Source organism: Rattus norvegicus, chromosome 10 (assembly GCF_021556685.1).
Source record: "Rattus norvegicus strain SHRSP/BbbUtx chromosome 10, alternate assembly SHRSP_T2T, whole genome shotgun sequence".
Classification (NCBI taxonomy): domain Eukaryota; kingdom Metazoa; phylum Chordata; class Mammalia; order Rodentia; family Muridae; genus Rattus; species Rattus norvegicus.
This window is the reverse complement of record NC_141543.1, coordinates 25,109,125-25,135,643: the sequence shown is the minus strand read 5'-3', so window position 1 is coordinate 25,135,643 and position 26,519 is coordinate 25,109,125. Positions and strand designations below refer to the sequence as shown.

Below are 26,519 nucleotides of genomic sequence, written 5' to 3'. Positions count from 1 at the left end.
TTGGTGTCTCCTAAACTCTGAAATTCTGTGGACATGTCGAAGACGTTCCCCTGGCTTACACACTGCAGCCTTTATCTGCTGTGAGCATTCCAGCCTCAGTTTCCTTGAGCCTGGGCTTTTGCCATCCCCGCCAGCTTCCGTAGGCATCTGCTCGGCAGGCAGAATGCCTGAGGCAGCGCTAATTCATAGGCGGTATCAAGACCTGGGAATATAGATGAGCAGCCTTTTAGTACGCGGGTGTTTCTCGGGAGCTTCATAGCTGCTCTTAGGACTGACACCTTGGAAGGCTTTACAGCTTAGCATTTATTCTTGCTAACACTCAGGAACGACACAGTGCATGCCTGTTCCACACACATTAGCCCACCAGACTCTGTTCCTCTTTTAAGCACCTGGATTGATAACACAAGTTTCTATTTCAAATAGGTTAAAAGGCCTGTCTGTGGTAACAGCTTGGTCAGCATTAGCAAGCAAACACTGACAGTTGTTGATTGAGCAGGTCACTGTGCTAGGACCTATCGGGCCAATTCACGGTTTTCATGGACTCTTTCGGCTTAGTGGGCAACAATCATCATTGAACAGACAACCTCGTGGGTGCACGTCAATCAAGGGGAGGTGTGTGCTAGGTGTCCTAATGAGGTCAGTCTTGCCGGCAGGCTGGGGGTAGGAGCTCTTGTCCAAGTGGCATCCGGACTGTGGCCCGAGAGCTGAGTCTGTGCTGTGGGGTGAAGTGTGAGAAGATCTGAGAGGTGATAAAGACAGGGGAGTTCCCTGAGATGTGGGGCTTCGACTGTGGATTAGCAGTGGAGCACATGTGCTTTCGTGATTGCGTACACAGTCCTGGAATCATTCTCCAGCAGTAGTGGTGAGGGGGAGAGGGAGAGAGTATATGAATCCCAGAGGTTTAATTCAACAGTGTATTTGGCGATGGGGGAAACTAGGGATCAGAGTTGAATGGCAAATTGAAGGTCACAGCCTTTACTAGTGCCCACCATGTTACTTTCTAGCTCAGTCCTGATACTCCTCAGATTGTCACGCCTTCAGGAGAATTTTCCTCTGGTGGCTGCTTCCGGGTCTCCAGTCTTGCCGTTTTGAAGTGAAGCCTGTTCAATGGAAATTGTAGTGTGTTTGAACTTGATTTTCCTTGGATGTCCTCAAGTTTTACTGAGCAGCTATTTTTTTTTCCCGGAGCTGAGGACTGAACCCACGGCCTTGCGCTTGCTAGGCAAGCGCTCTACCACTGAGCTAAATCCCCAACCTGCAGCTATTTTTTTTAAAAAAATGATCCAAGGTATTAGTAAGGAAATGTTAAAGAATTGTTTTTAACTACACACACCAAATGCCAGGGCTCTCAGCGGAACAGAGCCGTAAGCCTGAGGTTAATTATCCCTCTCAGGAAGCCGGGCCTCAAAGAACAAGGTTTGCATGCTGTAGGCATGACCACAGCTTAGAGCAATAATAACTTGACATTTCTTGGGTAATTGTCTGTCTAGCTGCAGTCAATGCCGGAAACCAGGAGGCAGGAGGCAAAAAAACAAAAAAAACAAAAAAACAAACAAACAAACAAAAAACCCAGACTCTCTATCCTGTGAGCATCCTGGGAATCTGCCCTTAGTTGTGTGACTTCCTGTTAGATCCTAGCACCAGCTGTGGTTCCCGGGGGGTGGGGGAAAGGAGAAAACCAGGAAGGTCTTTATAGAAAAAGAGGCTGCAAAAAGGAACCAGTGGGGGTGGGGCGGGGCAAGATGCATTCACACCCCTACACCCCAAGAAAGAGTAGCTGTCCCTGTGCTCTAAGAGGTAACTAAATTACCAACTTAATACATTCGTTCTGGCTGGTTTTGATGTCAACCTGACACAGGTAGAATCATCTGAGAACAGGAACGCTCAATTGAGAAACTGCTACCTAAGCTCCAGCTGTAAGCAAGCCCCAGTAGGGCATTGTTTTAATTCATGATTGATATGGGAGGGGCCCTGCCCATGGCGACTCCTGGTCCTGGGTTTTATAAGTTAACTGTGAAAGCCATAAGGGGCAAGCCAGTTGGCAGCACCCCTCCATGGCCATCAACTCCCATCTCCAGATTCCTGTCCCATTTGAGTTCCTACCCTGAGTGTCTTCCGTGATGAGCTGTGACATGGAAATATATGTGGAATAACCCTCCTCCTCAGTTTGGTCACGGTGTTTTATCTCAGCAACTGAAACCCTAACTGAGACAACGTTGGTTTCTAGTTTTATTAGTCGTGCATCTGTGAATATTCACTTTAAAACCTATTCTTTGTTATCATTTAAGATAATCATAGAGACCCAGTATGTTATTAAAAAGGAATAACTATTGGATAAGGTGGTAAGCCATGCAGGAAGTAACTGGCTTCTTCCAGGCATCCACACTTTTCTACCAACTGGTCCATAGAGTGTGAGCTGAGACGCTGATGGAGGTTAGCTTCTCTTTTAAGTCCTTGATGCCATCTAGAGTTTTCACCAAGTGTCTTGAAGCATGAAAGAGTATATGTGTGTTTCTATCCTTAGAAACATTGTTTGGGAACATTCAATTTCTAATTATATCGGAGTAAAAATGCCCTGAATACCATTTTTCATGCTAATGGAGAAATTTACTTAAGAGCAGAATTATGTGACTCAGTGGTTCCTGCCAAATGATAGAAAACCTATGGCTTCTCTCAGTGGGATAACGGATGGCACGGGACACACGTCATCGTCTGCTCGTGACTTATGGCACCTTCCAAGGCTTTGCTGGAATCTTATTACCTCCTTAACTATTAATTTATCACACAGGGCTGCCATAATTTAGAAGTAAAGTGAACGCTATGGATGGACTATTTTTCTTGGTATCCCCCCCCCCATATTGTTAACTTCTATTTTTATATTATTATGCAGCCTGTGTACTCTTCACCTGAGGTGGTTTTTCTTCAGCAATTGCATTAATTTTTATGCTCGAAATCTAGACATCTCTCCAAACCAGATTCCCCACATGTGGAGTCTGCCTTCTTTCCTCCCATCCACAAATCACTCTCCCCTGGGGTGATTTATAGAAGGGCTCTTTAGTGAGCTTCTTTGCAGTTTGCCCTAAGGGGCGATCCTTCTTTAACTGTCACCCTCTGGAGAAGCAAGGACTGAAGAACAAATAATTTTGTCTTTGACAAAAGAACTGGCACCAGGAGTCTGTCTGAGCCCTGCCTGTTGGCTGCTGTCGGAGTTCTGTGAAACAGTGTCCGTGTGGTGGTCTCTCTGGCCATGAGGGCTGGTGGAGACGCATACTGTTATTGGCTGTAGCATATTCAGCCCCCCCACCCCACCCTGAGTTCTCCTCTCTTCCTTCTCTTCTGGCAGAATAAGTGTTTATACTTCAATCATGTCACTCCTCGTTTGAGATTTTCCTCTGGCTACCACTTAGCAAAGTATCAGACTTCCAGCTCATCGTGCCAAAAATCCCATGTCTCAACCATCATGCTCTGACTCCAGGCCTATGCATCTTGGTGATTAGGAAAGGGTGGGGTGGCCTTCCCTGGAGGAGGCTGTTAAGGAACAGGACCGTCACTTTCACGAGGGTCCCGTTTCTTGCCCTGTTGCGCTGATGTTAAACAACCCTGCAGAGTGCGTTGCGTTTTGTTCTGTTGGAAGAATTGATAAGGGCAAGGAAGGATAATTTCCAGATAGATGCAGACTGCTTGTTTGACTGTAATTATTCTTAACTCAGGTGGAGGGATACAGACAGATGGGGAAGTAGAGGGGTGAGGGGAGTAAGACAAAATACACTCAAGCCCTTGGCTCTGGCCTCCTGGAGCCATCACTCTTTTGAAACTAGGAGTTGCTCATTGGACTGTCCTAATAAAACAAGTGTTGGGTTCAGGTGTAGGAGCACAGCTAGCTTACCGTGAACTTGGAGTTTCACTAGAAAAGGGCTAGAACCAGTTACCCAGCTGCCTCCCTCAGTCTTCCAAAGCCATTTCTGAGGCAAATGATGCTTCCCCCATGTGCCCACCTGCTCTATCTCCTATGATAGTCATTGCCGGGCTCTGTTTCTTCATGGCTACATTGTTTAGTGCATAAAGGGGTGAGATGTGGAGGCTGGGACCCTCATAGGCATCATTTGTTATTGAATGAAACCCAACTGAGTCTCTACATCAGTGGTTCTCAACCTTCCTAATGCTGCGACCCCTTAATACAGTTCATCATGAATTGTAATATAAATATCTGATATGTGTGCAAAATATCTGATATTCGACCCCCATGAGAAGATCATTTGACCTCCAAAGGGGTTGAGACCCACAGGTAGAGAACCACTGCTCTGCATCCTTATTACTTAATAGTACAGGGTTGCTGTGGTGATTGTCTCAGTCAGGGTTCCTATCCCTGCACAAGCGTCATGTCCAAGAAGCAAGTTGGGGAGGAAAGGGTTTATTCAGCTTACACTTCCACATTGCTGTTCATCACCAAAGGAAGTCAGGACTGGAACTCAAGCGGGTCAAGAAGCAGGAGCTGATGCAGAGGCCATGGAGGGGTGTTTCTTATTGGCCTGCTTCCCCTGGTTTGCTCAGCTTGCTCTCTTAGAGAACCCAAGACCACCAGCCCAGGGATGGCACCACCCACAATGGGCTGGGTCTTCCTCCCTTGATCACTAGTTGAGAAAATGCCTCACAGCTGGGTCTCATGAAGGCATTTCCACAACTGAGGCTCCTTTTCTGTGATAACTCCAGCTTGTGTCAAGTTGACACACAAAACCAAGCAAGTACAGGGACCAACACAAAGCCCCTAGGAGATGCTTAATAAGGAGCGACTTCTAGTAGTTGTAGCTCTTTAGTAGTGAAGGAGATATCAATGCAGCGTGTGTAGCCAAAGAGAACTCCTCAGGCTTTGGTGGAGAGCACGCTGCTCTTGAAGTGAGAGGAACACAGCTCACTTCTGGTTTACCGGGACGTTATCTGCAGAGCCGCAATCAAGGGGCAGGATTTGTTTACTCTGTGACCTATCCTTGGTTGACAACTTGCTCTCGATCTATTGCGGGTCTATTGCAGGAGATGAGAATCTTTTAATACAAAATGCTTTAGTGTCTGTCCTGGGGATTCTATAGTAATTGAGAAAGCAGGCACACAAGTAATCAGGAAAAACAAAGGTGTTGTGGTGCTGGGAATGCATGGCGTGTTTAGTGTGTATCCGTCAACACGGGGAACTCACTAAGGAGGCAGCGCTCTTCAGTATTCACTCAGTGCCTGGTTTCCTATCACGGGGCACTAAAGTATCCTGACCTTGTCTGCAGGATAGCAAAACGGCAGAGTGATCTCACTGTTTGATTAACTTACCTGGCTCTATAAAAGATCATGAAATCATTTAAAATAGATTTTTTTCACTTAAAAAGCTTTCAATTAATTTAATCTCCATCTCCCCCACCCCCCAGAAAGATTCCTGTGAAATGTGAAATGTGTGTCTTGCCAAGAAAAACATTAAAGCAAGAATGTGACAGGGTGATTAATGGGAAGGGTGCTGGGCAGAGGGCTAAACTTGGGGTGCATTTCTGGCACTGCCAAGGAGAGGAGGTGAGACAGACAGGCAGTGGTGGGTGTGGACATGAAGGCAGAGAGAGAGGAGTTACCAGGGAAGCAACAGCATCATCCGGAGCTCGGGCTCCCGCAGTGCTTCGCAGCTCTTTAAACCCTTTGTTCTTCTTCCCCATGCAAGATACAGATACTGAAAGGTCTTGTCAAGTGAGCCAGTCTGAATGAGAGACACAGCACAGTGCCTGATCGGACTTTCTTATCTGCTTTTGCTTAGTGTACGGTGGTCAGTAGTGGTCATGTGGGCTCTCCCTGTTAGTTTTTCCTCATTAGTCTCCAGTGAAGTCCCTGGCACGTGTTGTGTTATGTGCTCAGCAAGGGGCGGGCTTTACGGAGACGCTGACCTCCTTCTCCGTAAGACTCAGGAAGGTGCAAAAGATGGACCTGGAAGAGAAACCGGAGTGTGTTGAAGATGATAACTGATATTTGCCAACTGTACGCTCTGTCTAGGCTGCCGATGGTTTTATATGCATAGCATGGTGCCGAGAGTTCGTCCTCCTACCTTCTGAAATCTTAAATGCTCCAAAATCCACATTTTTCCTAGTCCTAACCTGGCTCCGCACATGGAAAATTCCATACCCAAACTTTGTTTTCTGTACAGAATTATTTGAAGTGGTCTATAAAATTACCTTCACACTTTGTGTCTAAGGTTTAGATGGATTGTACATGTCCTTCCTGTCTAGCCCACGCTATCTCAGAAAGTATTCTACATCTGAAGCGCCTTATCCAGGTCCCACTTTGGGCCAGGGGTCATTCCATCTACATTTGATGTTGAGAAGGACACTAATGGAGCAGTACTAGTTCTCTAGCTAAGAAAAACAAATCCTGGGTCACCCCCTCATAAGTGGCAGACTGAGCAGAGCTTAGAACCTAGAAAATCTTATCTAAAAGATCTATATTCCCTCAGAGAGTCTGGAAGCTGTTGGGGGAATTGCTTGAGAGGAACGGTTTAGTCAGAGCACGTATAAATGTTGGAGATATGGAAAGAAACGGACCCTCTCCCTTTGTCTTTTCCCCGCTGAGGCTGCTTTGTGTAGGTCCCTTTCCCTGGGCTGACGTTCAGGACCGGAACGTTGAGTATATGCTGAGGTTTTTATGTCCTGGGGAAGAGGTGCACAGTGCACAGGCACAGGCACAGGCACAGGCACAGGCACAGGCACAGGCACAGGCACAGGCACAGTGCACACCATATGGGGCCCTGTTGCATTTAATGAGTGCTCAGCTGTGCAGTGTCTCCCAGCATGCTGCATTGGTTACACAAGTCCCGGGAGCTGCAATGCTGGCTCTGGTTGAAGTGCACACCTGGCAGCCCAGCCTCCCAAGCTGTTCCAGTTTTCCTTGTGGTCAGGGCCCCGGGGGCCCTTCAATAATTTGTTCCGTGGCAGAGTCAGCTAGTTCCAGATGCATCTTTCTCAGTGTTCTAGGCCAGAAAAAGAAACATTTTCCTTCACGAAGTGATGGCTCAGAGCGAGGACCAGAAATGATGTCCAGTCCATCTGCCGTGCCCTTGGTTTGAAGGCCACGGTTAAAGCACCTCAGCTAGATGGGGCTTCTTAGTTTTCCCTTCAGGCTTCTCCGGGAACACCCCGATGCCTAACTGCCTCGCTCTCATCTGGCTGACACTTCCATCTAGTCTAAAACTCCTATGTCTCCTTTCTTAGTCCCGAATTACTTGAAGTGTTCTATTTACTTATTTACGCTCAAATCAGAGAGCTTGCCAATAAGAGCACATCTGTTTAGCAACAATGATTGTTGGTGTTTAGTTAAGCACTTACTAAGTGCCAGCGCAGCCCAAACCATCTATCTGTTTGTCTGTCTGTCTGTCTGTCTGTCTGTCTGTCTGTCTATCTATCAAATGTACATGAGTACACTGTAGCTGTCTTCAGACACACCAGAAGAGGACATTGGATCAGATGGTCATGAGCCACCATGTGGTTGCTAGGATTTGAACTCAGGTCTGGAAGAGCAGTTGGTGCTCTTAACCACTGAACCATCTCTCCAGCCCCCTCGTTTTTACAAAAACACTCGGTAGTTAAGAGCACTGGCTGCTTTTTCAGAGGACCCACATTCCCAGCACCCACACGATGGCTCACAACAGTCTGTAACTCCAGTTCCAGGAGATCTGACGCCCTCTTTTGGCCTCCACCTACAACTGGCACACAAGAGGTACCTGCATACATGCAGGCAAAACACTCATGCACATTAAATATAAATAAATATATTTGAAAAAAAACTTTGCATGAACATTATATCTTCCATCTACAAGGGGACTGAGTCCAGAAAAAACAGGTTTTGGTTTTTGCCAGTATATGGAAGAACATGACTCTACCACAAAGCCATTTCCAGGAAGTAGATTCCTATTTCTTTCTTCTCATCTGTAGCAAGGTCATCCATCCATCCCAGCTGTTGCCTAAATTGATACCTATCACTGGACAGCCTTGGTGAAAGCCAGCCATCTATAGCACCTGTTTCTCTCCCTGGCTTGAGTGTAGTGCATAGATATGTCACTTGGATATATGTAAAAGGAGTGGATGAGATTCCATTGTCGCAAGGGCCCCAACTCTTTGCTTCATGGGATTAGCACCTTTTGCCTTCCCATCTAGATTCCCAGAGCATGGGAAGAGACTTCTGAGCCCTAGTTCAAGCCATGAGTACATCCTGCAACCTGGAGTGAACCACACCTCTTGGTGCAGAAAACTAAAATTAGTGTTCTGCAAAGGCAATGTTCAGGTGGAAGCCCTTGGTTTGCACTGAAAGTCCCTCGTCCCATCTCAGTGAAGGTGACTCTGAGTCATTTCCCTCCTGCTCTGGCCCTTGTCTCTTCATTTGTCCAGTTAAGTCATGAACTAACAGCTTACTAGGTTTCTCAAGAGCTCTTGGCTTTGAACCCAATCCCAGAGACAGAAGCTGCACTCTGTGAAGTTCTGACGACAGAGAAGCTGACAAAAGCGACTCCGGCTTGCCTATGCAAAAAGGAAGTTTATCATAAGGGCAGTTGCACAACTTCTGAACCTCAAATAGACTTAATGAGATGTAAGCAACTGGGAACACGGTGGTCGCCAGGATCTCTTCAGGGGCGTTCATGAACATTTCCCCCAGAGCCCTGCTATTTAAGATGACTCAACAAAACCCATTTAAAATAGATTTATTTTTATTTTAAGTGTATGACTATTTTGCCTGTATGTATGTTAGTTTACCACATGTGTACAGTGTCCCTAGGGATCAGAAGGCATTTGATCTCCTGGAACCAAAATTACAGATTTTTTCAACTGAGCATGCTGGGAACTGAACCCAGGACCTCTGCAAGAACAGCAATTACTCATAACCACTGAGTCATCTCTCCAGCCCCAACAAAGCCCATTATAATTTTTCTCCTTAATAAAAATGCGAAATCCCACAGGCAGGGGAAGGGAATTCTTTGTGACCACTCAGTTATTGATGGTAGTGAGCAGGTCATTGAGCAGGAAAATGTGGCTAAAAACCATCTTTGTGAATGGAGCAGGCAGGTTCATGAGGATGACTTGCTCAAAACCATCACACATACAAATATACAGGGGAGGACACCTTGTAGGGAGAACACATCTGCAGCCATGAGGGAGGGAGGGAGAGAGAGAGGGGGGAGAGAGAGAGAGAGAGAGAGATAGAGAGAGAGAGAGAGAGAGAGAGAGAGAGAGAGAGAGAGAGAGAGAACAAACTCAGTAGTACAGAACAGAAAGAACTAGGGTGATGTAGTTTATTGATGATGTCCAGGTGAGGAAGTGAGGAAGAGAGGCAGAGGGCCAAGGACACAAAGAGAGATATGGCCTTAGAGGAAGAGGGTCACAGGGGAAGACAGGGGATGAGGGGTAGAGACAGAGGCAGTGATAGATAGAACACACACACATACACACACACACACACACACACACACACATACACATACACACAGATACACACAGATACACACAGATACACACACACACACATTCACACACACATACACAGAGAGAGAGGGAGGGAGGGGGCGAGAGGGGGGGGGAGTCTTGCTGAAGGATGCAAGCTGAGACACAGAAAGGTAGGAAGAAGCCAGTGAGGGACAGGTGGAGATTTCACAGAGACAGTAGTGAAGTGGCTCTGATTGGTTGGCCTGTTAGGGAAGGAGAGCAAACAAACCCTTTAAGTGTGTCAGAGCTTTATCTCAGGAAAGCACCTTTAGCAGAACAGGCTCAGGCTGGTTCCTGACATGTGGGCTGTGACAGGAGAGGTGCTCTGTATCTGAGCTGAGGACAAGAGTGTTCTTGTGTGCGCGTCACACTGGATGCCACAGATTAGGCTGTGGATATTTCATGCTTGCTGATAAAAGCTTATTTGGAGAAGTCATGGGCTGAGCGAGGCTCCTAGGCCTCGGGAAGGGGCTCAGATTCGGTGAGGGAGTAGCTTCCAGGCAGCAGCCCATGTCTATATTAAGAGAACACCTGAGTCTTTGAAAGGACAAACACCACCACCATGTTCACAGTAGCCGACCTCCTTGGTCAGATGGATGAGGGTCTGTTTTGTAAATTACACAGTTCTGTTATGTTAACACTAGTTTTTACATTGATAACATGAGGGCTTTATATTCAGAGGAAGACAATTTTGAAGTACATAATAAGGGGGCAGAATTGAAGGGATAGGTAAGCATTTAGCCCTGACCCTAAGACTGGCTGTGGGAATTCAAGTGACCAGCAGGTGGTGGCTAAGTGGGAGGAAAGGCACACTTGAAAATATTTCTTCTTGGGGTTTCCAGGAGATAGAAAATTCAAGGTCCACAGCTCAGATAACATTCCTTTCTTTGTGGTTCTTCAAGGTAAAAGAAGGAAGGTGGAAGGGGGGCAGGCTTCTAATGCTCTGTGAGTCTGAAGGTGTCTGTTGAGTGCACAGCACCAAGGTTCCTCTCAGAAGGATAAATATTGGTTCCTTCCTCTCCCCAGCAAGTCTTTATGTCCTACCCATTTTCATTTCCATTGGAAAGGGAGGTGGTGGCTACAGTGCCCACTTTCAGATGTCTTGCCACCTGGCTTGAGAAATGACCCGAATGTCTTCTCACAGGCTTTACGAAGGCAAAGAGCAGATGGAGTTTGAAGAATCCATGAGACGGCTCTTCGAATCTATCAACAACCTGATGAAAAGTCAGCACAAGACCACCATTCTTTTGCAGGTTGGTTCACGCTGCAAGATTCCTCTGTGCCACCCAATACTGACAGCGTGCTCTGCGCTCTGAGCTGTTTGCTTTTGTCTGACATCAGCTAGAAGTCTGGACTGGGAACCTGCTTTTAGGATTATGAGGATCAAGGGCTCCACTAGTGGGAGGAAACTTATCACCTGTGGCTCTTGGATGTCCCAGCAGCTCCCTTTGGAATCTAGATAGAAAAATGCTAAACATGGCCACTTCTAGTGCTGAGACAGGAAGGTGATGGTCTTCCCAACTGAGGTTCTGATATTCTGCTTTTAATTCTCAATGCTATCAATTCAGGTATCACTTGGGGATTAAAGAGTCCCCTCAGTGGATAAAACAGAGGATGTGTCATCTAACCATGGTCCTAAGCCTGTAGACATCTTAAAGACTATCCCTGTTTTTCGTGTGTGTGTGTGTGTGTGTGTGTGTGTGTGTGTGCGCACGTGTGTGCGCGCACGTGCGCACATGTGCGCTCGTGTGCTTGAGAGAGTGTGTGTGCATGTGTGAGAAAACCCAAATAGAGAAAACCCAAATCTGTTTATCTGGGTCAATGACTTTTTTTTCAATAATTTATTTTTTATTCACTTTTGGATCAATGATTTAATGCAGATTGCTTCTTTTTTTTTCTTTTTTTTTTTATTAACTTGAGTGTTTCTTATTTACATTTTGAGTGTTATTCCCTTTCCCGGTTTCCAGGCAAACATCCCCCTAATCCCTCCCCCTCCCCTTCTTTATGGGTGTTCCCCTCCCCACCCTCCCCCATTACTGCCCTCCCCCCAACAATCACGTTCACTGGGGGTTCAGTCTTAGCAGGACCAAGGGCTTCCCCTTCCACTGGTGATCTTACTAGAATATTCATTGCTACCTATGAGGTCAGAGTCCAGGGTCAGTCCATGTATAGTCTTTAGGTAGTGGCTTAGTCCCTGGAAGCTCTGGTTGATTGGCATTGTTGTTCATAAGGGGTATCGAGCTCCTTCAAGCTCTTCGAGTTCTTTCTCTGATTCCTTCAACAGGGGTCCCGTTCTCAGTTCAGTGGTTTGCTGCTGGCATTCGCCCCTGTATTTGCTGTATTCTGGCTGTGTCTCTCAGGAGCGATATACATCCGGCTCCTGTCGGCCTGCACTTCTTTGCTGCATTCATCTTGTCTAATTGGATGGCTGTATATGTATGGGCCACATGTGGGGCAGGCTCTGAATGGTGTTCCTTCTGTGTCTGTTTTAATCTTTGCCTCTCTATTCCCTGCCAAGGGTATTCTTGTTCCCCTTTTAAAGAAGGAGTGAAGCATTCACATTTTGATCATCTGTCTTGAGTTTCATTTGTTCTAGGCATCTAGGGTAATTCAAGCATTTGGGCTAATAGCCATTTATCAATGAGTGCATACCATGTATGTCTTTCTGTGTTTGGGTTAGCTCACTCAGGATGATATTTTCCAGTTCCAACCATTTGCCTACGAATTTCATAAAGTCGTTGTTTTTGATAGCTGAGTAATATTCCATTGTGTAGATGTACCACATTTTCTGTATCCATTCCTCTGTTGAAGGGCATCTGGGTTCTTTCCAGCTTCTGGCTATTATAAATAAGGCTGCAATGAACATAGTGGAGCACATGTCTTTTTTATATGTTGGGGCATCTTTTGGGTATATGCCCAAGAGAGGTATAGCTGGATCCTCAGGCAGTTCAATGTCCAATTTTCTGAGGATCCTCCAGACTGATTTCCAGAATGGTTGTACCAGTTTGCAATCCCACCAACAATGGAGGAGTGTTCCTCTTTCTCCACATCCTCGCCAGCATCTGTTGTCCCCTGAGTTTTTGATCTTAGCCATTCTCACTGGTGTGAGGTGAAATCTCAGGGTTGTTTTGATTTGCATTTCCCTTATGACTAAAGATGTTGAACATTTCTTTAGGTGTTTCTCCGCCATTCGGCATTCCTCAGCTGTGAATTCTTTGTTTAGCTCTGAGCCCCATTTTTTAATAGGGTTATTTGTTTCCCTGCGGTCTAACTTCTTGAGTTCTTTGTATATTTTGGATATAAGGCCTCTATCTGTTGTAGGATTGGTAAAGATCTTTTCCCAATCTGTTGGTTGCCGTTTTGTCCTAACCACAGTGTCCTTTGCCTTACAGAAGCTTTGCAGTTTTATGAGATCCCATTTGTCGATTCTTGATCTTAGAGCGTAAGCCATTGGTGTTTTGTTCAGGAAATTTTTTCCAGTGCCCATGTGTTCCAGATGCTTCCCTAGTTTTTCTTCTATTAGTTTGAGTGTGTCTGCTTTGATGTGGAGGTCCTTGATCCACTTGGACTTAAGCTTTGTACAGGGTGATAAGCATGGATCGATCTGCATTCTTCTACATGTTGACCTCCAGTTGAACCAGCACCATTTGCTGAAAATGCTATATTTTTTCCATTGGATGGTTTTGGCTCATTTGTCAAAAATCAAGTGACCATAGGTGTGTGGGTTCATTTCTGGGTCTTCAATTCTATTCCATTGGTCTATCTGTCTGTCTCTGTACCAATACCATGCAGTTTTTATCACTATTGCTCTGTAATACTGCTTGAGTTCAGGGATAGTGATTCCCCCTGAAGTCCTTTTATTGTTGAGGATAGCTTTAGCTATCCTGGGTTTTTTGTTATTCCAGATGAATTTGCAAATTGTTCTGTCTAACTCTTTGAAGAATTGGATTGGTATTTTGATGGGGATTGCATTGAATCTGTAGATCGCTTTTGGTAAAATGGCCATTTTTACTATATTAATCCTGCCAATCCATGAGCATGGGAGATCTTTCCATCTTCTGAGGTCTTCTTCAATTTCCTTCTTCAGTGTCTTGAAGTTCTTATTGTACAGATCTTTTACTTGCTTTGTTAAAGTCACTCCGAGGTACTTTATATTATTTGGGTCTATTATGAAGGGTGTTGTTTCCCTAATTTCTTTCTCGGCTTGTTTCTCTTTTGTATAGAGGAAGGCAACTGATTTATTTGAGTTAATTTTATACCCAGCCACTTTGCTGAAGTTGTTTATCAGCTTTAGTAGTTCTCTGGTGGAACTTTTGGGATCACTTAAATATACTATCATATCATCTGCAAATAGTGATATTTTGACTTCTTCTTTTCCGATCTGTATCCCCTTAACCTCCTTTTGTTGTCTGATTGCTCTGGCTAGAGCTTCAAGAACTATATTGAATAAGTAGGGAGAGAGTGGGCAGCCTTGTCTAGTCCCTGATTTTAGTGGGATTGCTTCAAGTTTCTCTCCATTTAGTTTAATGTTAGCAACTGGTTTGCTGTATATGGCTTTTACTATGTTCAGGTATGGGCCTTGAATTCCTATTCTTTCCAGGACTTTTATCATGAAGGGGTGTTGAATTTTGTCAAATGCTTTCTCAGCGTCTAATGCAATGATCATGTGGTTTTGTTCTTTCAGTTTGTTTATATAATGGATCACGTTGATGGTTTTCTGTATATTAAACCATCCCTGCATGCCTGGGATGAAGCCTACTTGGTCATGGTGGATGATTGTTTTGATGTGCTCTTGGATTCGGTTTGCCAGAATTTTGTTGAGTATTTTTGCGTCGATATTCATAAGGGAAATTGGTCTGAAGTTCTCTTTCTTTGTTGTGTCTTTGTGTGGTTTAGGTATAAGAGTAATTGTGGCTTCGTAGAAGGTATTCGGTAGTGATCCATCTGTTTCAATTTTGTGGAATAGTTTGGATAATATTGGTATGAGGTCTTCTCTGAAGGTTTGGTAGAATTCTGCACTAAACCCGTCTGGACCTGGGCTCTTTTTGGTTGGGAGACCTTTAATGACTGCTTCTATTTCCTTAGGAGTTATGGGGTTGTTTAACTGGTTTATCTGTTCCTGATTTAACTTCGGTACCTGGTATCTGTCTAGGAAATTGTCCATTTCCTGAAGATTTTCAAGTTTTGTTGAATATAGGTTTTTATAGTAAGATCTGATGATTTTTTGAATTTCCTCTGAATCTGTTGTTATGTCTCCCTTTTCATTTCTGATTTTGTTAATTTGGACGCACTCTCTGTGTCCTCTCGTTAGTCTGGCTAAGGGTTTATCTATCTTGTTGATTTTCTCAAAGAACCAACTTTTGGTTCTGTTGATTCTTTCTATGGTCCTTTTTGTTTCTACTTGGTTGATTTCAGCTCTGAGTTTGATTATTTCCTGCCTTCTACTCCTCCTGGGTGTATTTGCTTCTTTTTGTTCTAGAGCTTTTAGGTGTGCTGTCAAGCTGCTCACATATGCTCTTTCCTGTTTCTTTCTGCAGGCACTCAGCGCTATGAGTTTTCCTCTTAGCACAGCTTTCATTGTGTCCCATAAGTTTGGGTATGTTGTACCTTCATTTTCATTAAATTCTAAAAAGTTTTTAATTTCTTTCTTTATTTCTTCCTTGACCAGGTTATCATTGAGTAGAGCATTGTTCAATTTCCAAGTATATGTGGACATTCTTCCTTGATTGTTATTGAAGACCAGTTTTAGGCCGTGGTGGTCCGGTAGCACGCATGGGATTATTTCTATCTTTCTGTACCTGTTGAGGCCCGTTTTTTGACCAATTATATGGTCAATTTTGGAGAAAGTACCATGAGGAGCTGAGAAGAAGGTATATCCTTTTGCTTTAGGATAGAATGTTCTATAAATATCTGTTAGGTCCATTTGGCTCATGACTTCTCTTAGTCTGTCTACATCACTGTTTAATTTCTGTTTCCATGATCTGTCCATTGAAGAGAGTGGGGTGTTGAAATCTCCCACTATTATTGTGTGAGGTCCAATGTGTGTTTTTAGCTTTAGTAAGGTTTCTTTTACATATGTAGGTGCCCTTGTATTTGGGGCATAGATATTTAGGATTGAGAGTTCATCTTGGTGGATTTTTCCTTTGATGAATATGAAGTGTCCTTCCTTATCTTTTTTGATGACTTTTAGTTGAAAATTGATTTTATTTGATATTAGAATGGCTACTCCAGCTTGCTTCTTCTGACCATTTGCTTGGAAAGTTGTTTTCCAGCCTTTCACTCTGAGGTAGTGTCTGTCTTTGTCTCTGAGGTGTGTTTCCTGTAGGCAGCAGAATGCAGGGTCCTCGTTGCGTATCCAGTTTGTTAATCTATTTCTTTTTATTGGGGAGTTGAGCCCATTGATGTTGAGAGATATTAAGGAATAGTGATTATTGCTTCCCGTTTTATTCATATTTGGATGTGAGGTTATGTTTGTGTGCTTTCTTTCTCTTTGTTTTGTTGCCAAGACGATTAGTTTCTTGCTTCTTCTAGGGTATAGCTTGCCTCCTTATGTTGGGCTTTACCATTTATTATCCTTTGTAGTGCTGGATTTGTAGAAAGATATTGTGTAAATTTGGTTTTGTCATGGAATATCTTGGTTTCTCCATCTATGTTAATTGAGAGTTTTGCAGGATACAGTAACCTGGGCTGGCATTTGTGTTCTCTTAGGGTCTGTATGACATCAGTCCAGGATCTTCTGGCCTTCATAGTTTCTGGCGAGAAGTCTGGTGTGATTCTGATAGGTCTGCCTTTATATGTTACTTGACCTTTTTCCCTTTCTGCTTTTAATATTCTTTCTTTATTTTGTGCATTTGGTGTTTTGACTATTATGTGACGGGAAGTGTTTCTTTTCTGGTCCAATCTATTTGGAGTTCTGTAGGCATCTTATATGCCTATGGGTATCTCTTTTTTTAGGTTAGGGAAGTTTTCTTCTATGATTTTGTTGAAGATATTTACTGGTCCTTTGAGCTGGGAGTCTTCACTCTCTTCTATACCTATTATCCTTAGGTTTGATCTTCTCATTGAGTCCTGGATTTCCTGTATGTTTTGGACCAGTAGCTTTTTCTGCTTTACATTATCTTTGACAGTTGTGGCAATGATTTCTATGGAATCTTCTGCTCCTGAGATTCTCTCTTCCATCTCTTGAATTCTGTTGGTGAGGCTTGTATCTACAGCTCCTTGTCTCTTCTTTTGGTTTTCTATATCCAGGGTTGTTTCCATGTGTTCTTTCTTGATTGCTTCTATTTCCATTTTTAATTCCTTCAATTGTTTGATTGTGTTTTCCTGGAATTCTTTCAGGGATTTCTGCGATTCTTTCAGGGATTTTTGCGATTCCTCTCTGAAGGCTTCTACTTGTTTATTAATGTTTTCCTGTGTTTCCCTAAGGGAGTTCTTCACGTCTTTCTTGAAGTCCTCCAGCATCATGATCAAATATGATTTTGAAACTAGATCTTGCTTTTCTGGTGTGTTTGGATATTCCATGTTTGTTTTGGTGGGAGAATTGGGCTCCGATGATGGCATGTAGTCTTGGTTTCTGTTGCTTGGGTTCCTGCGCTTGCCTCTCGCCATCAGATTATCTCTAGTGTTACTTTGTTCTGCTATTTCTGACAGTGGCTAGACTGTCCTATAAGCCTGTGTGTCAGGAGTGCTGTAGACCTGTTTTCCTCTCTTTCAGTCAGTTATGGGGACAGAGTGTTCTGCTTTCGGGCGTGTAGTTTTTCCTCTCTACAGGTCTTCAGCTGTTCCTGTGGGCCTGTGTCTTGAGTTCACCAGGCAGCTTTCTTGCAGCAGAAAAGTTGGTCTTACCTGTGGTCCCGAGGTTCAAGTTCGCTCGTGGGGTGCTGCCCACGGGCTCTCTGCAGCGGCAGCAACCAGGAAGACCTGTGCCGCCCCTTCCGGGTGCTTCAGTGCACCAGGGTTCCAGATGGCCTTTGGTGTTTTCCTCTGGCGCCCGAGATGTATGTACAGAGAGCAGTCTCTTCTGGTTTCCCAGGCTTGTCTGCGTCTCTGAAGGTTCAGCTCTCCCTCCCACGGGATTTGGGTGCAGAGAACTGTTTATCCCAGATTGCTTCTTTAAAAGAAAAAACACACACAGTATAGTTTTAGTTGCTAATTTAAATAGCCACACCACCTGCCCTTACACACCCAGGATTGCCTGGCCTGTGGTTAGAATTACCGGGAAAGAGACAGTCAGGGAGAAAGGAGGTGGAGAGGCAGAGGGAGTAGCATCTGCCCAGGGAGGGTTTGCTGTTGATGCCTTGAGTAACACAAGGATGCACATTAGATCTTGAGTAAATTCGGATGCCTAGTTACCATCAGTGGGTTTTAGTTACCTACAGAGCAGGGCTAGGATGACATGGGTGGGGTGGGATGGAGGTAGAAAGTTCCCCAAAAGATTTTAGCACAAAGCAGAGTTTGGGAATCACTGCATTGGTTTCGTTTGGTTTAGTGGATACTGAGAATCTATGGGTATGAGAGAGGTTATTGAGTTTTGTATCCTTATGGCCGTAGCACTTAGGGGAGCCCTGGTATTCGCACCTAGGAAAAAGCTTGGAATGAATGAGTGCACACCATTGATGTAGAAGCTGAAGTGAAGCAGCTGACGTGCCTTCCCCTCGAGTCTTCATTGCTGGAAGCCACATGGGTTTCTAGTGGGAAAGCCAGGATTCAGATTCTCCTGTCCAGTTCTGGAAACAAGGCTCCAACAATTGCAGTCGACAGTGTGTGACACCATTCATTCATCCATGGATGTGGAAGTCCTTGGGATTCGTTAGGACCACCGACTTCACAGTTTTAAAATTCCTTTCCATGTGCAGTTTTTTTAAAAAAATGCCTTTCCAATATTCCCTTTGCTGCTTAAAAGAAAAGAATAGTTCCTATATCCCTAGAAACCTCACTCTAATGAAATGGATAACTGGAGCAGAGGTAACCTGAAATGTGGCAGGGTTTGATCTCATCTCCCACCCCAGCCTGTATCACTTAGAAGCTACACAGCAGTAGGAGCAAACAGAGGGACAGGATACCCAGTGAGGGTGAAGGGTAACTAACCAGTTACCACGGGAGTCTCCAGGAAAGATGCTGGGGCATAAAACAGATGATGAGCAAACAGAAAATGCCATTTGGAGAAAGGTGGAATAGAACAGAAGTAGCCCAAAGAGGTAAAGGAGCCATGGAGAGAGAGGGGGGGGAGGGAGAGAGGGAGAGGGAGAGGGAGAGGGAGAGGGAGAGGGAGAGGGAGAGGGAGAGGGAGAGGGAGAGGGAGAGATCATCTTGGAGCTATTTTGTCCAGTTTTTACACCTGATTCCTTGTGATGAACAGCAGATATCTTGTGAGAGAAGAAAAAGAAAAGGGGAGAGGAGTAGGAAAGGAGGGAGAGAGGAAGAAGAAAGAAATGATACATGCAGTCAGGGGGTAGAGAGGGCTGAGTAAGCACCTCCCTGACAGGAGCCTGGGTTCAGGAAGATGTTGTTCACAAGCAGTACGACCTTATTATGTCGAACATGCAATATCTCAGCCTCTCTTTTTCTTCATATATAAAACTTTACTGTTTGATGAAGTTGCAAGAAACGCTGTCTACAAAAGGACAGATTATAAAATGCTACACAGCTGCGTAGCGCTAATGCGATTGTTACGGTTTGTGCATAAGTCATTTTAGTCCGCTTCTTATTGTCTGGGTAGACTTAGAAAAGCTCTGCTTCCCCAGATCACACTGTGTCTTCTCAAGGCTTCCACCCCTGAGCCATGCAAAAGGGCTTTATCTCACTTTAGAATTTGCTCCAAGGGCCAAATTTAGCTTTGTGGATTTGCATAAAGTCAAAGGTACTTCCTGCCTATTTCTATGGCTTCTGAACAGTGATCAGGAGGGACTTAGAGTCCTCTCCAATTTTAAGAGCAGTACCTTGGAAGAGAATGTAAGCCCGTTTTACTGTGTGAGGAATGGGTTAAACACAGGAGGGAGGTCAAGTTCATGCTGGCAAACCCTGCACAAGGAATCTTCTATAGTCTATGACCTTCACAATGGGAGGGAGAGCTGTGACTTTGACTCTAAGAAGTCTGAGTGGAACTGGGAAGCTTCAGTCGACTCTATACACGAGCTTGTAACCCTCAGCACTAAGCACGTCACTTCATTTTCTAGGCCTTGATTTTTTTTTTCGTTTTGTAGAATTAAAAATATGTCAAGTTGTACAGATACTTTGTAGGGTTAAAAGTAGTGTGTGGAAGATGTGAAACATGGGCCTGTCATTTAGCGTAAATACTTGTTAGTCGTTGTGCTGGCTAGTTTTGATCAACTTGACATAAATTAGAGTTATCTAGAAAGAGGGAATCTCATTTGAGAAATGGCTTCTATCCTGTTGGCCCATAGGGATGTCTGGGTCATGGTGTGAGAATACTCACAGTTGACTTTTCTGGTTCAAAATGAGCATTTCCAGCTGGGCAGACACTTACAGCAGGAGCCCTCAGGCGTGCCTGCTTAAGTTATCAGTGACGCGGGTTTGGTTCAAATCTTGGCTTTGTCCGTTTTGAGTTCTGGGACCTAAGCAAGTTCTTTTCTGTTCCTAGGGCTCATCTGGCTCTGTGAGGTATTTGTATTTTCAGTGGTTTTCTTTATCCATTGTTGACATGGCAACAACTCACTCAAAACCATGAAGTTAATTTAAGGCCAGTTGTTCAGAGTAGAAAAAAAAAAACAATGCAAATGCCTACCATGTATTGAGTGCCTAATCTATATGCCAGGCATAGAGCTGGGCTCTTCACATACAGTGTTCTTAACCTAACCAGAAATCTGCAGGGATCCACGGTTCCCAGTGTTCGTAGAAGATGATAAATTAATAATCTCATTCTGAATTAGACTTGTCCTAAGAAGAAGAGCTAGAATTGGAAGCCATAAAGGCTCTTGAGTTCAAAGTCAATGTTTTTTTTTTTTTTTTCTATACCACAGGAATGATTTGGGCCAAAGGCTTCTGAGAATTTTCAGTAATAGGCCACACATTCAGAAGTGTCTGTGTGTGCAAGCTGTGTCTCGAGGGCTGATGAAAGTGAGGGGAGTTGACAGGCTCAGCAGTGCACACTCACGACACTCATGATCTACGTGTAGCTGCACTGTGAGTGAAGGGACTATGCTGACAAATTGCCACCTTTTCAAAAGTCATGATATTGCAAAATGCCCGTTTTGATAGTCTCAGTGGAATTAAATGAATAGATGCATTAAATGCCTTGCTGTCTTGCATGCCCCCTGACACTCATACTGAGAGCTGTTGGAGTGCCCAGGAGGGCGGGGACATTCTGGCAACATTAAATGTTCAAACACCTTTTGGTGGAACGAATGAAAGCGTTTGGCTTCTCTCTTGTTCCCATTGTGTGTGGTTGTTTCTCTTGTGTTTCATCATTTATTACATGTCACGCTGTTGAGTAAGAACCTTACAGATGTTGTTAGCTCCTTTGATCTGTGTAGCAACACCTTGTAGTGCAAATACTCAACCTCAGCTTTTTAAGATGAGCAAAAGAAGACTCAGAGGGGTGGAGTAACTTAACCACAGCTCTTGGATTTGGATGAACGCTGCAGAAGAGTTGAGTGCCATCAATGTTACTACCACCGACAGTAGTGTAGAATAGCCCCACTGAAGATCCAAATCTTTATGGCAAAAGGCAAAGGAAAGCTACCCGAGAGAAAGACGAGCAGATGTCCACGCTCGCGAGGGCCAAGAGGCTTAAAACTGCTTTCCCTTTCAAACTGGTGTAAATGTTCTAACCAACAGGGAAAAACAATAGCTCATTCCTGAGAAGTGTCTCACAGATTACAGCCTGAATTCAGGGCAGGGAAATGACATTCTGTACTAACAGCAAAAAGGGATTGGGGATTTTGGGATGGATTGGAGGTTAAGAGCACTTGCTGGTCTTCCAGAGGATCCAGGTTCAATTCCCAGCACCCGCGTGGCAGCTCTCAACTGTCTGCAACTCTAGTTCCAGGAGATTAGATACCTCAGACAGACAGACAGACATGCAGATGGAACACCAATGCACACAAAGTAAGAATAAATACATTAAAAAAAAGGGAATTCTCCTCCAGATATTCAAGTGATTATCGATTGTTTAATCTTGTCCTATTTTTCAACCACATATTCCATACTTGGGGAAACGTTTGGGAATGATAGATTCCATGGCAAGGAGTTAAGAAAATTTGTCCCAACCAAAAAGCTATAGAAATACTAATAACTCAGGTTTTTGTTTTTTAATGCAGTCTTCAACACCAAATAGGCAACTGTATTCTCTTCAGTTTGCCGGTTAGAAAAGAGGAGTCTAGAAATAAGACGCCAGACTTTCTTTGAACTTGAGGGCAGATGGCTTGCCTTCTCATGCTGCTACCATGGGTTGCTTCTACCGCCCAAGCTAAGGATCCAATCCTTGGCCATGACCCTGTTAGGCAAGGGTTCTACTGCTGAACTACATCCCTGGCCTGTACTCTGCTACTCTAAACATCAAGTCCTACTGCTTCCTGCCAACCTTGGGGGCCAACAGGATGTTGAGTTGCAGAAAAACGGAAAGAACATGTTCAAGAGTGCTCAGTGCCTAAACCAGGATGTACATACTGTTTAACAAAAGGACACCATTGTTTGGCGATGATTCAGGGGTGGCCAGGAGCTTCAGATCTAATTGTATGCAGCCTGGATTCACACCCATGGACTGAATCAGTGAGCAAACCTGGAGTCAGCAGCACATCTGCTCTTTTCCAGGACAGTTCGCTATCTCTAAGGGAAGAGTCTTCATGCGCCAGTGCTGTGGTGTTTCCTATTTCCATGGGCCTCAACCATCTGTCCTCTGGCTAAACTAAATGGTTTGGCAGGGAGTGACTAGTGTTTAGCTCTGGGACCAGAAAGATGTCAGGCTTTGTTTTGTAATTGTGTATTCCTCCTACACACGTCCTGTTTGGAAGTAAGTCTGTGTCTGTTGGTAGCAATGCCGGCCACTGGTGGGGGTAGGATTAATGTATACCAGGAAACACTCAGCACACAAGTATCTGAGAATTTGGAGATCAATTGTTTGGTATTGTTTCCACTGTTTGCTCCCAGGCCAAAGTGGTCAGCTCTAGGTCATGTCTATTTAGACCAATGGTTCTCAACTGTCCTGATGCCACGATCCTTTAACACAGTTCCTCATGGTGTAGTGACCCCCAACCATAAAATTATTTTGTTGCTACTATATTACTGTAATTTTGCTATTATTATGAATCTTAATGTAAATATTCATGTTTTCTGATAGTCTAGACAATTCCTGTGACAGGGTGGTTTGACTTCCAAAAGGGATGTGACCCACGGATTGAGGACCACTAATCTAGATAGCTGATTTCTAGTGTCCTCCTATGCTTTTTGCCTGGGCCAGTCAGACATTGAGTGAGGTAGTGTCTCTTCTCAAGAGTTGTACCTGGCTTTTTGACAGAGGAAGAAAGGAAATCCAGTTGATGTTGTGAGATGGCTTATTAATCTGGTAAGCGTTCCTGATGGCCATTCTTTTAACTATGTACCCGGGTGCTGAGGGAGGTCCTTCACCTTAGGAAGGTCAGTAAAACCAGACTTCTGTTTCAAAATTGAAAAGAGAAAAAAAAAACAGAGGGATGATTTTAATCCAATTTCTTCCCCGAATCAGCCTTCTGGCCCTTACAGAAACACCCTACTTGCCAAGACAGGATGTCTTTCCTTCAGCATGAAGGGCAGTAGGAAAGCATGCTGGGTAAGAGTCAGCTGAGCCATCTGGGACACATCCTGGCTTGTTACTGTATGGCTTCTGGCAAATTATTTAGCATCTACGTACTACAATTTCCTCACTTGAAATCAGATGACAGTATCTACTCAGAATAGTTGTAAAAATTAAACAAGCTATTGCACATTAGGTATTTGGTACAGAGGAACTTTCCAGTAATGGTTCCTACTTGGAAACCTTATGAGTAACAATCCTATTACAGAAGTTTATAGGTACTGTATCTGTGTGCGCATACCTATGCATGTGTATTTAAAATAATGCTACAAAGTAGGAACATAATATGGGACGAAAGTAAAAAGTCCACAGTATCATCTGATGTGTAACGGTAGGAATAAGGGAAGCAGCAGTAAGAGTTAAAGTTAACCTTTACTGCTCCTAGATGTCTTACAGACCTACAAGCCTACCTGTTTCCAGTTTACAGGCTTCAGACAAGCAACAAGTAGAGGTCTCCAATAAGTTAGGTGACTGACCTCTTTCTTCCTAGGAGTAACACCTGCTATCAGTTCAGAAATTCCAAGGGAAGGCCATAAACAATCTTCTGATCAGTGCTAGGTTGGACAGTAGTCATGGCCAGTTTTTTAAGTAGGCTTTTCCCACTCAACAAAAGAACTACAGGCCTGCCATTACTTGGCGGGGATGACCAGACCAGATGAACTTACCCACCTTCCTGTGGGTCAGAGGTAGCAGCTACAGAACCTGTTTGAATTATTACCAGCCTAGAGCTGGGAACTCAGAAGGTGCAGTCTTTCAGGTAAGCTTTTCTAGCTCCTTAGAGAGCTCCTGTGTATAGATGTTTGGGTCTGTGTCAGCTCCTGGAGATGCGGACACTGTTGAATGACTTTACATCTCCAAAGTAAGGCTCAGCTCCCAAAAGCCCTTTGGTGGTAGACACTCACATTCTGTCTTTCCTCAACTTGCTGAGAGCACCTTATCTTATCTTAATTATGCTAAGACATGATGTACTGCATCTAGGCTCTGAAGAATGAGGGCAGTATATGGGAGAGGTGATGTGGGGAGATCTGGTCTACCTTAGCGGGGCTGATGTGCTGAACATCATAATGATGTACTTTATATGACTTCATTCTCCTTTATCCAACCTAATGAGGCTTGGGCATGTGAAGTGGACCCAGTCTTATGCAGGGGTCATTTAGAGAGTTATGATTCACAGCCAGGTCTGTGTGACATCTATGTTCTTTGGCCTAATAGAGAACAAAGAACTTACTTCCTATGAGTGCTTAGACAAGTATTTCTTGGGTTATACCCACAGTTTGAGTCTCTTTGGACTCTGAGAGAGTGCGACCCACAGATGTGATTCCTTTTGCTGACACAGCGTCATAAAAACTGAGTAAAAATGATTCATCACTTCCAACCCACTTATCCCTAACACCCCTTCCTCTTATATGCTGGGTCCTGAAGACAGCCAATTTTCTTACATCTGATTGGTGCGTCCTGATCAAGATGGTCCTTGCCTGATGACGTTGTGATGTCCTGTGTCCTTATACCTGCCTGGAGGGATGTCATGATGACTCACAGCCTTAAAACCCTAGACTTCTCTGCAGTAGAAAAAATATCCATGGTTCATATTTGTTGTAACCACTATTTATTGAAATTGTTTGATCACAAACCTCCCTTTTATCTATAGAAAACCTTATACCATCCTGCCGGGCATGAATGCCCTTTAAGGCCTTGTTTAAAGCATTGGTTGTTTCCTCTTATGATCCAGAGTTGAAAAAAAAAAAAAGAGAATGAACTCTAGACCCCAGTTTCAATAAATATAAAGAAAAGGGTCTGACACATTTGACAACATACAAATTTAGAATATCTCTGTGCAATAAAAGATATGATAAACAAAGCTGAAATATAATCTCAGACAACAGGGAAAGCAACAGGAAACTCCTGCAAAATGTGTTACCGGGAAAAGACTGATGTTGATGTGTAGAGAATTCTGCAGTTGAGCAAGGAAAGGAATCACCCGAAAGGATGGGAGAAAAGATATGAACGAGCAAGTTAGTAAGTACGGATATTTATTAAGTGTAGAAAAGACGGCTGACAGAGCTAGCAACCAAAGACTTTCAGAATTATCGTAGCAAGTTGTTCATCAAATTGACAAAAATTAAAAAGATTGCATATTTGCTCTGAACAAGGATTTGGAGAAGTGGAGATGCAGTAGAGAGGGATTGCTTACTGCCTCTTTCAAGATCATTCAGTGAGATCTAAAAGGTATATGTATGTGTATATGTATATGTATATGTATCTTGAAGCAATAATTTGTCTTCAAGCAATCTGTTCTATAGGGATCTTTACAGAGTTATATATGTATTTTCAAATATGAGCTGTCTCCTGAAGCTGTTTTTTATAATTAGGAAAATAAAAATAGCCTAGGTCCCATGATCAGGGTGAGGTGAAGGAGGTATAGTGTACCCATTGGGCATTGCTGAGTGGGGGTCACAAATTAAGAGAGTGTGCTCCAGGGGACAGCATGTTAAGGATCTAGTGGGTAATACTTAACCACAAAACCAAGTTGAATTGAGTGTGTGTGTGTGTGTGTGTGTGTGTGTGTGTGTGTGTGTATACAAAGGTTACACACATGTCCCAGCACATGTCTAAGTAGTGCAGAAGAAAACTCACGTGACTTTAACAATGTTTCTCGGACTTGGGGGACAGTTTTCATCCTTCCTTTGTGTGATTTTCTTTTGCCGTAAGTATGAAGTATGACATCTAGAAATCATAACCAGGGAGAAAGAATGAAAGGCTGAAGAAGGGCTGTTGTGTGAGTAAGGTGGCTGTTCAGGGGGCCACGGGAGTAGATCTGAGAGCAACTCCCTCAGTCTATGCTCCAACTCCACAGCTACAGACTCTGCAGCATGCAGTGGGTTACTGAATCCTGATACAACTGGGCATCCTTGTCTTCGAAAACCCCATAACTTCCACAGGGCCCTGATGAGGAAGATAATATATTTATAGTGTTTGGCAGAGTATCTACCCCATTATAAATTCTCAGAGAAAAGCCAGTCACTATTTAAGAAGCTCATTTATATATAACTAAAGATAAGATATTTTTAAATCATATTTTCATTTATTTGTGTGTATGCATGTATATAGGTATGTGAGTATGTATGTATGTATCTACGTATACATGTATATATGTATGTATGTACAGTGGCAAAAGCATCAGATATCAGAGGGCAACTTGTGAGAATGAGCTCTCTCCTTCCACTATGTAGATCTGGGGGATG

General features: G+C 43.9%; 1 protein-coding gene across 5 annotated transcripts in view; it reads left to right on the top strand.

The window, feature by feature from the left end:
* The window catches only part of Dock2 (dedicator of cytokinesis 2), a 418,958-nt gene that overhangs the window by 110,258 nt on the left and 282,181 nt on the right, over positions 1 to 26,519 (top strand). For all 5 annotated transcript variants that reach the window (NM_001419946.1, XM_087572859.1, XM_087572857.1 and 2 more), the window contains 1 exon segment: positions 10,633 to 10,741. In NM_001419946.1, coding sequence (NP_001406875.1) covers positions 10,633 to 10,741 — 109 coding nt within the window.